The following is a 12,891-nucleotide window of genomic DNA, read 5'->3' as shown; positions in this document are numbered from 1 at the left end:
ATCGAGGTCAGGTTTAAAAAAAACGTATTCACGTCACAATCGATGCAGATAATAGTATTCTGACGGACGCCACAAAGATGCCAAAGACATAAAAAATGCGTCGACCTCAGCACGATATGTATCATAAAGGCTGCGCAAAAATGGTCATGTAATTTGAGCGAAAGGTACGCTTCCGTACGTTGGCTGCACCGCAATACAAAGTGCCGCTAGAAGTAGGCTTCACCACAGCACAGACCGTGGGAAAATTTTTTAGCCCGATTTGGGCCCATTAGAAGCCCTTGAGTACGTACACATTCCATTCTTTTAAACTTGGCGCCAGTCTTCCCGCACCACGTGTTCCTATTTTGCTTCCTATTCCAGCGCCCCCTACCGGAGAGGCGATTAAAAAAAAAGGAAGGAGTGGTGTCACGTGACGTATAGTCGAATAGGAAGAAGGCGAAAGGCAGGGCGAGGCCTGAGGAAAGGAGAAGGACGGGGAAAAAGTTTAGCGGCGCGAAACTTTAAACGGTGGCGTTACTTACGCAGCGCGAAGCTTATCTTTCGCGAAATCAGGCCGAATTTTTTTTCCCACGGTCTGTGCTGTAGTGAAGCCAACTACTTGGAGCATTTTGTCTTGCAGTGAAGCCAATGCTCACTAAAGTTAAGCAGCGCCCTCCACCGGAGAGGCGATTGAAAAACAAGAAAGGAGTGGCGTCACGTGACGTATAGTCGTATAGGAAGAAGGCGAACGGGAGGGTGAGGCCCTAGGAAAGTAGAAAGACGGGGAAAAAGTTTAGCGGCGCGAAACTATAAACGGTGGCGTTACTTACGCAGCGCGAAGCTTATCTTTCGCGAAATCAGGCCAAATTTTTTTCCCACGGTCTGTGCTGTAGTGAAGCCAACTACTTGCAGTGTTTGTCTTGCAGTGAAGCCAATGCTTATAAGGTTAAGCGGCGCCTTCTACCGGAGAGGCGATTGAAAAAACAAGAAAGGAGTGGCGTCACGTGACGTATAGTCGAATAGGAAGAAGGCGAACGGGAGGGTGAGGCCCGAGGAAAGGAGAAAGACGGGGAAAAAGTTTAGCGGCGCGAAACTTTAAACGCTGGCGTTACTTACGGAGCGCGAAGCTTATCTTTCGCGAAATCAGGCCAAAAATTTTTTCCCACGGTCTGTGCTGTAGTGAAGCCAACTACTTGCAGTGTTTTGTCTTGCAGTGAAGCCAATGCTCACTAAAGTTAAGCAGCGCCCTCCACCGGAGAGGCGATTAAAAAGCAAGAAACGAGTGGCGTCACGTGACGTATAGTCGAATGAAGAAGGCGAACGGGAGGGCGAGGCCCGAGGAAAGGAGAAAGACGGGGAAAAAGTTTAGGGGCGCGAAACTTTGAACGGTGGCTTTACATACGCAGTGGGAAGCTTATCTTTCGCTAAATCAGGCCAGAATTTTTTTCCCACGGTCTGTGCTGTAGTGAAGCCAACTACTTGCAGCGTTTTGTCTTGCAGTGAAGCCAATGCTTAGCAAAGTTAAGCAGTGCCCTCCACCGGAGAGGCGATTAAAAAGCAAGAAACGAGTGGCATCACGTGACGTATAGTCGAATAGGAAGAAAGCGAACGGGAGGGCGAGGCCCGAGGAAAGGAGAAAGACGGGGAAAAAGTTTAGGGGCGCGAAACTTTGAACGGTGGCTTTACATACGCAGTGGGAAGCTTATCTTTCGCTAAATCAGGCCAGAATTTTTTTCCCACGGTCTGTGCTGTAGTGAAGCCAACTACTTGCAGCGTTTTGTCTTGCAGTGAAGCCAATGCTTAGCAAAGTTAAGCAGTGCCCTCCACCGGAGAGGCGATTAAAACGCAAGAAACGAGTGGCATCATGTGACGTATAGTCGAATAGGAAGAAAGCGAACGGGAGGGTGAGGCCCGAGGAAAGGAGAAAGATGGGGAAAAAGTTTAGCGGCGCGAAACTTTAAACGGTGGCGTTACTTACGCAGCGCGAAGCTTATCTTTCGTGAAATCAGGCCAAATTTTTTCCCCCTGTGCTGTAGTGAAGCCAACTACTTGCAGTGTCTTGCAGTGAAGCCAATGCGTAATATAAAATGTACGCGCTTGCATTGTGTAATAAAATATAAAAGTAAAATAAAAAGGAGGGAAAGGGGGAAATCACTGCAGACAAAGCTGTAATCGTCTACCGCGAGGCTACTAACATCAGAATGACTGTCACCAGAGTGGGTAGTAGAGGAGTGAAATGACTGCGATATAGAGGATAGCCGAGAGGACACACTTACTCAGTGCGGGGTCTAGCTTTTGTCCAGACTGACTGAATTTAAGGAAGCCGACCTTTGAGTGGACTACTTTGCCGATAGGAATCTTGTAGGGTTTTCGCCAGCTTCAGTGAATCAGCTTTCACCCCGCTGCAGTAACTAGTCAAGAAACGACGATAAAGTTCCGAGTTCTTTATTGCGCATCACTTTATTCGGGAAGGTACACAACATGGTTGTGGCCCCATAGCCAAAGGCTAGTACTGGTGCAAAAATACATTTGAAGAACTGTCAGTACAATAGTACAGCGACTACAGAAACAGGAGTTAATTACGAAGAGATGTCAAAACATCTCGCCCAGTAAGGAAGGAAAAGAAAAAAAGAAGAAAAAATGTACGTTACAGAGAGAGATAGAGAGAGAGATGTGGTTCTTTATGAAGAAGGAACAAGTTGGCACTCTCTTCTGCAGCCCTTGAGGGAGCACGGCTCAGCACAGACGCCGCGGTGAGGCTCTTGAGCTGATAAATATAATAGAAGCATACAACATTTGACAATAAGTACAAGTCTACAAGGCGAAAAAAAACACAGCAATTTACAAAATCAAAACAGAAAAACCGATGACTTCAGGAAGCAAGAAATATTAGTTAAAAACAATACCTTTTCAGTGATCTTAACAAGTTTTGTAACATCCTAATTTTATGTAGTATGCTATTCCGTACTTTAGTTCCAATAAACACTAGCACACGTTTGCCGTCTAAACATTCTACAGGCGGGAAATTTATATTATCAAAAGCTTCTTTCCTATTGAAACGTTTTGGAGTGTAATGAAACATGAAATGACTCGCAGTGTGTTACAACGTTATTAACGCAAGTGGCTCACACCAACTCCCGTAAAGTACCGACAGGCAAAGTTTAACTTGGAAAACAGGGGCTTGCTTGGTTCGTAACGTCGCGAGAAGTTAGGATGCATATTGCACTCGTCACACTGTTGTTTCAAAATTGCTGTTTTCGTAACGTGGGGGACTCCAGATCAAGCTCACGATGCCTGCTGGTCACCCGAAGTAACTGTTCCAGCTGTAGCCGAGTGGTTTCGACTAGCGTTGATCAAACTTCCTGATAATGTGAAGGCGAGGTTAGTGGTTCGATTCCATCGCGTGGCGTATTTATCGTAGGTATGGGCAAATGGTCGGTAAACTTTACTTCAAGTAACGGGTGTGCCGCGCTAGGCTAGGATCATGACTACAGGAAACTGATAAACGTGATCGGCTTATTTCCTAGCGCGTAACTGGCCCCGCTGCAACACATACTTTCTTTCGGTACTCACGCTTGTCGAAAACGTGACGAGCAATTGCCTAGAGTGATAACACGGGAGTGTGTTGCTGGCGCCGGCGGAACGCGCAAAAGATAACGCTGAGGAAATAAAAAACCAGGCACAACCAGGCCTTCTGAGCAACTGAAAACAGGCTTTGCACCCGCGCTCCTAATGTACAGGAAGTAATGCCCGAGAATGATCGGAAATCAAATGTTTTTTTCATATCTTATGATATTGTTCGGCATGAGTCGAGTATCTTCTACGCCATGTATGTAAAAGCGAATTTCTTTTGTTTGTAATGCCATCCATTTGCCTCTACACGCCGTTTTCATATAGGGTCTAAATACTAAAATGCCACATGCTTGTAATTTACTTCTTTCAGCTGATGCCGTCCGGTGAAGCTTCGTACGGGAACTACTGCTGCTCACGTGGTGCCAGAGAGTTGGACGAATGCACAAAAACCCCTGAAAGAGCATTCACTTAGAGCAAAATAAACATTTCCTCATTTCACAAGGCGTCTTTCGTCTACCTAATAAAATTTCACGTCGAACAGATTCTATGGAGGCTTGTAAAGATCATTTTTGCTAAATAATAAAACGATAGCGCACAGACCGAGTGTGGTTGAGCAGTAGAAGCGAAAAAAAAAGAAGGAAAGAATGCCGCGCCGATCAGCGCAGCCGGCGTGACGCGTATTAGTGCCATTAAGACGCGCGCGCCCAAAACTGAAACCGGAAGCGTGCTTCAGGTATTAAGGCCGGCGGCTTGGTGCGCTACAGTCGATTCGGCCACGGGACTCTATTGGGAGTGTCTGCTCTTATCTAATTTCTTTCTGTACGGCGTCATTCTCAGCTCAGTGAATTTACAAGGCCACGCAGAACGATGCGTAGTACGAAAGAAAGGACTTCGGCATGGTGATTGTGAGGATAGAAACTAGCATTAAAAGAAAAAAAAAGATAGAAAAACGATCCTCGTTCTACCAAGCGAACCCGTATTTCGCGTGAGCCTACTTTCATTTCTTTCCAAGCGCCGACGCAGAACTGGTCACGTGCCTCTCCGATCGCCGAGTCACGTCGGGTGCCGTGGCCATCCGTTCCGGGCGGCGCAACCGGTGCGAGTTGGCACCGCGATAGACAAGAAGCTTCGAGCCAGCTTGCGCTGTCACTGCTCTACGCCACCACCGGGGAGCAGCAGGCATTTGCCTTCGTACAACTGCCGTGCGCAGTAATTGAGTTAATGGAACCAAAAATTCAGTGGTGTCTGCCAGTATCTTTCTTAAAGGATTGCTTTCACACACGCGTACGACCGCATGCGATAGGTTATGCAGACTAATGTGTATGCGTACCACATCTTTATATATATGTAAAAATAGACCTGACCACCGTTCGTGGGCACATGTGTGCTTAATGTAGAAAATAGAGCAAAATGCTGTGTTTTCTTAGGGTTCTAAGTTTTTACATAATTCCTTTCGACATTATCCTGGAAGCGACTCTTGAACGTTGCGTATAGCAGTCAAGCCGTACAGGCTACACGTGAAAGCAGGAAAAAAATGAGTGCGTGTTAAAACGCTAGGGTACGATCTTTCGCTCAACTCGTTGAAGACGGCAGTTCGTCAAGTGGCCAGGACAGCAGGTTCAATGCCGACAAATAACTCCTGCAGCTGAGGATAGCCTTTATGAGCAAACATTTTCTTTGATCAAGCGGCTGCTGCTGAGCACGAGGTCGCAGGTTCAATTGCCAACTGCCCGGGCCACATTCCGTTTGTTTCTTTTGCGAAAACAAGCGTATACCCGCGCTTAGGATCGACCTCGGGTGGTCTCAATTAAGTGACATCTTTGCTTCAGGCTTTCTTATGGGATACAGTTGCTCGCATAACTTTAAACATGTCTCTGTAATGTCGGGGTGCTGTTTGGACTTGTATGTGATAACGCAACCTTGTTGTAACTTGCGTGTTAATTTTTGCCTGTTGTATGTTGAAATTTGGTGCTGTATTCAAGAGCGAAGAAGTCGCCTAGCGCCGTACTTTTCTGCCAACGTCTCCTTATATCACCTCAATAAAATGTATAAAAGGTCGAGAGCCTCCCTCCTATTTACTCCTTGCGGTGAAGCAGTGTTCAAGCCAAAATGAGCAGCGGCTTCTTTCGTCCGCCTCGGTAGTGCAGTGGCTACGCCGTTCCTTCGCGGACCACAAGCTCACGGGTTCGATTCTAGACTCGCTAGAACTTCGCAGGTCCGTTGTTCAAGCCCTAGCATAACTCAATATCTTCTTTTTTTTATTCTAATTTCACAGAGTGCATTTGCTTAAGGTGATATCGTACTTTATTCAGGGCCCATTTTCTGTACATAGAGACAGGCCTCCTAGAGATATGATACTGTTTGTCTGAAGAGCCGTAACAATATATATTTAAAGCGACACTAAAGAGAAGCATGAAAATATGTTTAGACGAATAAAGCATTAGTTAAAGTTGTATTTTCTTTAATTTCGCGTTAATAGGTTGGTTATTAGAAGAGAAAATGGAGTTCGAAGTTTTTTCTTTTTCAGATTTCGCGCGTAAACCACAAGGCCGTACGTCAGTGTGACGTAATGGATTTCAAAACATTATTTCGCTATTTCGGTCGTTCTGGCTCATTAACAAGTATTAAAAGTTGCTGAGTTCACTCTTTCGTTCTTTCAGAATACCAAATAGTCCATAACTATCAATGGAAAATTAACCAAGCCCGAGCACATGCCATTAAAGAGTGATGACGTCACGGCGAGCTGGCGCGTGCACCACACCCCTCTTTTGTCTTCGCGTCTTTTTTTGGCTTAGCAGGCTACCTCTCAAGAAATTAGCCTATATGTATATATCTATCTATCTATATATATATAGATATTATTGTAGAATGGTAATTTACAAGGAAGATCACATTGTCTGTACGGCATATGGTGTTATTCATACGGCCTCGGGGCACGTTTGCTAGCAGTAGTGCGCACTTTGCTTGCTTCTGCGCCACAGTGACACTAGCTGATACGCTGAGCTTGGTAATTCCTGCAGAAATATCTTCAGGAATGTTATTCCCAGCAAATAAAACGCGAGGCGCATCAGCCGCGGTAGCGCAGTGGTTAAGGCGTTGCGTTGCTGTGCACGAGGTCGCGGGTTCGAATCCGGCTGGAAGGGGCCACATTCCGGTGGGGCGTGGAATGTGGGAACGATCGTGTGCTACACGCATTCCTACATGGTAGTTCAAGAAATTCATCCTAATCATATCGGGCTTTGGCACTTAAGATCCGCCGGATTGAATTTTTTGTTGTTAGTAAGCTTGCCGGAAGTTGGGTTTGCTTGAGAACATCCGGCCCCTCACTTTGCAAATGGCGCTTGGACAGCGGAGGGCGTCGGTCCGTTACCTTGCCTTGAGGGACGTAAGCACGTTTCTTTTTGTGTTTTAACGGTATTTCACGAAAAGACAAATCGGCCGCACCAGCGCAAGACGAAACGAGCATTGGAAAAGCTCCGGATTCCAGCCGGCGTTTGTGTAAGGGCCTAAACACTACCGGCCATGGGCGGAACCCGACGTCGACGGCGAGTACCGTTCCACTCCTTTTTCCTTTTAGTTTTCTGGTGTCTCACTCCTTACAATGCAGTTGCTAGGCTTTGCCAATTGTTAAGCTACTCGACGCAGGAATATGAGCCCGATGCATTCGGCAACTCTGTTTTGGCGTGTTCTGTGGTTGCAAACATTCGTAGATAGGACGAATGTACGGCCTATGACTACTCAGCTAAAGGTCGAGAGCTACTCAAAAGAATGTGGAGCGAAATGAATGTAACAGAAATAGTACGTTATTTAAAATGAAAACGAAAAAAGAACACCAGCTGCTTAGTGTATTTGTCGATAAAAATTTTTACTGCATTATTTCTCTGTTATTCGGCGACGCCCATCTTGGATTCGTAATAAGAATAAAAACAACGAAACCAAAAAACGGGGGTACTTAATTGAGGAAATAATTACTACTGGCTCACTTCGTAGAAGTGCTGGAAATTCTAATTTAGGCAGTAGATGTTAATTCAAAAGCTGCAGTGTAATACAAAGCAATGGAAGTATATTCCTCGTGTAGAATAACTTTGTTGTTTAGCTCAGGGAACGGAACTAGAACAACTTAATTTTAGTAATGAAGACTTGTTTCAAAACGCGTGGTGCGATTGCAGAGCTGATGTCGGCTAGAACTGAAAGCGCAATCCTGAAATTCTGTGGCTAACGCCAGCATCGAGGATCAGAACGTGCAATGAAATGCTTTGCTGTTGCAGTGAATGCGTTTATGCAGCCAGCATAAATACACACTACGGAAGAGTTGCTGCGGCAGCGCTGCATGTCGTCGCATGTATTAAAGTTGGCATTTCACGAAACATTGCAAGACGTAATGATTCTATAATGAACTGCCACACTTTAAGCACTGGCTTGCTTTTATTGTGACATTTCAACTTCCTCTTACATAAGAAGCCAACAAACAGTGACGCCAATAACAACATAGGGGAGCTTGCTTGTACTTACATATAGAATTAAAGGAATTATAAATTAATGGAAATGTAAGTGCTGAAAAAACAACTGCCCGCTTGGTGTCTTTGTCTATTGGCTTCTTATGATATAATTAATAAAAATCCAACCCCTCACTTCTCTAACTTCCCTTTACAGTCACTTAAATAGCAATTATATATTCAGTGAATAAATTTTTGTAAATTAGTTGGTACTCCATAAAAACGTATTATATACAAGCGATATCTTGCCCCTTAATACCGTAATGGCCAAACATATTTAAGTAACAAAGAAAATAAAAGCGACTTGTTCGACTTTATTTCATGCCATGACGGGTACTTTTGTAAAAAAAAAGGGCACACTAAAATGTATTAGTAACAGTGTAATTAGAATAGTAATTAGTTTTCTTATTAACTATTGTTTTACACTATCCGTCACTAAAACATCGTCCCAGCGTATTAAACACGCCAGTATAGGCTGCGGGTTAGGTTCATTTGCTTAATTTTTTTTTAGCTTCAGAACTCGGCGTCTAGTATAAATGATATGTTGGGCATTACAAGGATAAGGCCCAACGAGATAATAATTGCACAGTCCGGTCTCATGAGCTACTACACACACGATTGCACAGCACGTTGGCTCGATTGATAGGAGTTAACCGGGCGAACTGCATCAGACAGATATTGATTTTCTGTTGATATCGATAATGATAGGCAAGTGAGGCCCACGATCGTGCCTTTCTTTAGAGCTGAAAGCCTTAAGTGGCTCACAATTCCGATGCTCTGGAAAACGCGGCGTGCGACAGGAAAAAAAAGTAATGTGAGCTGGCCTCGCGCAGACACGCACTCGTGCCACTGCTTGAGCGTTCATCGTCGTCTTCTTGCATAGCTGGCTGCGATTCCGCTCATCACGCCAAAAAAGAAAAAGGCAAAGTTAATTTGGGTAGAGCCAATTAAGCCACTAGAACCCACGACTTTTGTTGGGAGAAAACAAGTAATAAGAAGCAACAACGCATTCGAATGAGAATGTCAAGTAATTTCATGAATGCCTCTTGAGTACAAAGGATTTCGCCTTCATCCTCTTTGGCGTGTGCTGAAGTGACTGTCAAATTTTTAGACGTTCTTTTGTCAACTCGTAGCGCGGGAATGCAATAGGTTCGATCGAGCTGTCCAGATGACGCTGGTGGAAAGAATCGCTTGATCAGGCTTAACATCGTTGACTTCGAGAAAGTTCGAGAACTGTATAGTAGCCACTCCCGACGCAAGAGGGGGACAGCGAAAAGGGAGACACGACGGGACAGCGTTCTACACAACCCTTCTCATCACCAAAAACGCAAGCAATAGCACCCACAGTGACTTCTGCGATAGCTGCACCTCGTAGGAGGTGCGACTTTGTTTTCGAGCGTGTCTCTTAAAACACGGAAGAACAATGTCGCCTCAAGAAATTTACTTGATTAGGAAACTAACTTCATTGCTGTTATCCGCCTAGTAAGGTTGGTGTAGTTGGTGGGCGTCCTATGTATGCAGACCCATCTATTGATGTGTAGAAGGTGCAAGCACCTCGCTAGGGCGAAACACTCTAATCAAGCGTTGCCGCTAAGGAACAGCAACGTGCGCAGTCTTACTCATGTATGTGGCCGCGCTCTAACATAGGCGCACAATATCAAAACCGGCAACACAGGTGCCAGCAAGTTGAAGAATACTGAGACCCCTGCCAAAGCTTTATTTTACACCCATATGAGAGCGCAAGGCTTATTCGTTCACGTAATTGTGCCGCCAGTCTTTGTAAAGGTGAGCCATTTACATATATTACGAGGGCAGTGTCTTACAGAGAACATAGACGGCAGGCAGCGCTGTCCGTGCTGTGTCACTTTCAGCTATTTCCCACTCTCCGTGATAAACGAACGTTCATGACCACCTAAAAGGCGTTAACAATAGCACATAACTTCATTCACTCTTGCGGCAAAAGTAGTACATGTATTTAGTTGTGCTGGTAATCACAAGGTAACGCGCACGCTAATGAATCAGATATGACAAAAGATAGTTTCACTCTCTTCCTGTTTGTATATCGCAATTTCCTTCTCAAAACGGCAATTTTGGCGACTTGATAGGGTACCATAATTCAAATCAGCGTCCAAATAAGCGCCTTTTTCTTCATTCCTTTGGCGTTGTTTGATTTCGGTAATTTCTTTGCATTGGGACTTCGCCGCAATAGCGGGTGATGTTTCCTGCACTGATATCGCGGCTTGCTTCGACCTTGGCTGCCATTTCGCCCTTTGTCGATGCATGTGGTCGCGTGCAAGAGTGCTCACCTGATATCGTGAACAGCTTTAGCTTGTGACGTCAAGCCGCAATTCAGGCCGCTTTCTTGAAGGGACCACAGAGTGACCGAAAGAATGCTGGCTGCTCATTTTTAGGACACTCCCGTGGCTCACTGTTCCAACAACTCCGGGATGGACGGCCGGGTCAACCTGCGTTTTCCAGCAGTCGCGCGGAGATCGATTCTTGCAAGTATTTTGAAATAATTGGGCACAATCAACATTTCACGTAGCAGCTATGCGAACTGTCCTCCACGCCTTTTGCTGTAAAACGCTTTCTTTTTGCTGCTCGCGAAGTAGGCTTAGCAACCATTTGACGAAATCCATACAGCTGCCAGTCCAGCGCAGTATTCCACTGAATTTGATGTCGACGTGTCGAAAATATAAACACGTACTTCTACGTTGCCTTTACCACAGTGGCAAGCGATGTAGCCTGCAGCAATATCGTGGCTTGCTTTCGCGTGGGCTGCCATTTTTTCCTTCCATGGTGGAAGTGATTTATCTCAAGAAGGTTCACTTGTTTTCGTGAATATTAGAATGTGCCGTGAGGCCGCAACTTCTTCTATGGCGCCACAAATTGCCTGAAAGAATGCTGCCTGTTCATGCATGTAGGACGACTTCCCCGTGGCTCATGGTAGGAACAGTGGGGCGACGAACGGCCGGGCCAAGTTCCGCTTCCCAAGTGACAAGGTAAGCGCAATTATTTCAATTGCTTTGAAGCGAAGCAATTGCGCTCAAATAAATTTTTCTGTAGCAGCTGTGCCATGTTTACTTTCAGTTGATTTTTGCAGTGAAACGCTTTTATCCTGCTCGCGAAGTCAGTGTGTCAACCGTTACACACGTGCGCTAGATCTGCCAAATCAATGCAGCACGTCGCCGAATTTGACGTCGGCGCATTGAAAACGTAACTTGTTCGTTCCATATTCCTAAACGCGATTGAAAACTTCCTAAAGGCACATTCAAGGGTCATTGCGGGCAGCTTTACGTTTGCCGACATTTCTTCGTGTTCTTGCTGGTTTCTGCCGTGGAACCATCGGTGGGAAGCATGCCGAATCAGGTGCATGCCAAGAACGATAAAATTATGCCGAAAGAAAAATGTTGTGCAAGTCCAAGGCACATGCTGGAATCTATTTGAAGCGAATCTTTGTATATATATACCACACAACTACCAGTGATGCGTACAATGCTTAATTTCATCCTATACAACCAGTGAATGTATGCAATGTTTATGCAGAGCCTTCACTTCGGACAATTTTCATTACTGTGCACTACATGGTTCAAAAGATATTCCGAAATATTATAAAACCCAGTCAGGCGGATGCACGGGGTGACACGTCTGTGTAACGATGTCACGAGGATGAAGGCGATGTGTGACGCTTGTCGAGGGATAAGAATGCTGATGACAGCTGTGTGCACAGAGATCTAGAACACATTTGTAGACACGCGTATTCCAGGCAGCTGCAACCTTGACGGAAAGCGTGGTTCGGCAGATCTGCGTAGGTGGTCACAGACTGTCATGTAGCACACTTTGCTGTTGCGGCCACGTGCTCATGTCACTGAGTATCTTTGAAGAGCGATCTCTTGATTGTGGGAAAGAGTTTCTTCGGTGTTCATCGACGTGGTAGGTTAAAATTAGGAATAATCGAGTTTACGTTGTCCATACTGCTTTAAGAGTGATTCCAGGGTATCGCTTGTCTCCGGACATACGGATGCACCTCCCGCCTGGATTACCCCGACGTGACCAGACTATGCTCTACCGTCTGTGGCTAGGCGTTGCCTTTACAAACGCCTATGCTTTCCTCATAGGAATGGCCAACAGCCCCACGTGCGACACATGTAACATCGACGAGACGCTCGCACACATTATCTGTGTCTGCCCGCGATACAGTGCTGAGAGACAAGTGATGTGCAGAGTGCTGGACCAGTTGGACAATCGTCCAATTTCAGAACTAAAAGCTTTAGGCCAATGCTCCGAAAGAACATCCGCGTTGAAGGCCCTACTCGCGCTAGTAAGGTTCTTGCGGTCCACGGGGCTTCACGACAGACTCTAAGAATGCCACCCCCTACCGCTCTGTAGTGTACGCGCTTTGTTCGTGCTTGTCTCCCTTTCTTTCTATCTCCCCCTTCTACTCTGTTTCTCTTTTTATCCCTCTTAACCCTTCCCCCTGCGCAGGGTAGCCAACCGGAACTACCTCTGGTTAACCTCCCTGCCTTTCTCTACATTATTTTCTCTCTCTCTCTCTCCAGGGTATCGCATACCAGTGTTTTTTTCCCCGCCTGTTTTCCTGATTCTTTGAAACTTTGCTTTGTGTGCAGTTTGGGCATTCCGTTTGTTTCGTGAACTTTGTTTTCACTTCTATTGTCACGTCCTTGTTTAGGAGATATTTGTGGATCCCAGGGACTTACGTTACATTCTATTAGGAACCTGTGGGTATATGTCACTCGTCAGTGATATGCTGAGCACGACAAAGTTACAACACAACGACGTTGAGATAAAGCGATGATGACTGTGTAGTCGATGCTAAGCTATT

The 12,891-nt window shown here is 45.5% G+C and overlaps 1 protein-coding gene across 11 annotated transcripts in view; it reads left to right on the top strand.

Annotated features, from left to right (window-relative positions):
- Positions 1-6,845: 6,845 nt before the first annotated feature.
- Positions 6,846-12,891, top strand: part of LOC135902015 (uncharacterized) — a 48,247-nt gene continuing 42,201 nt past the window's right edge. For 10 of the 11 annotated variants that reach the window (XR_011508323.1, XR_011508325.1, XR_011508324.1 and 7 more), the window contains exons 1-3: positions 6,846-7,097; positions 10,460-10,549; positions 10,973-11,050. Coding sequence is in view for 8 of the 11 variants with exons in the window: in XM_070524933.1 (XP_070381034.1) it covers positions 7,075-7,097; positions 10,460-10,549; positions 10,973-11,050 (191 nt within the window). In the remaining 3 variants the exon portion in view is untranslated. The remainder of the gene's footprint in view (positions 7,098-10,459; positions 10,550-10,972; positions 11,051-12,891) is intronic. The other variant, XM_070524932.1, reaches the window with a different exon arrangement.

Source organism: Dermacentor albipictus, chromosome 9 (assembly GCF_038994185.2).
Source record: "Dermacentor albipictus isolate Rhodes 1998 colony chromosome 9, USDA_Dalb.pri_finalv2, whole genome shotgun sequence".
NCBI lineage: Eukaryota > Metazoa > Arthropoda > Arachnida > Ixodida > Ixodidae > Dermacentor > Dermacentor albipictus.
Note: the sequence above shows the minus strand (reverse complement) of the source record. Positions and strands in the feature narration are given on the sequence as shown.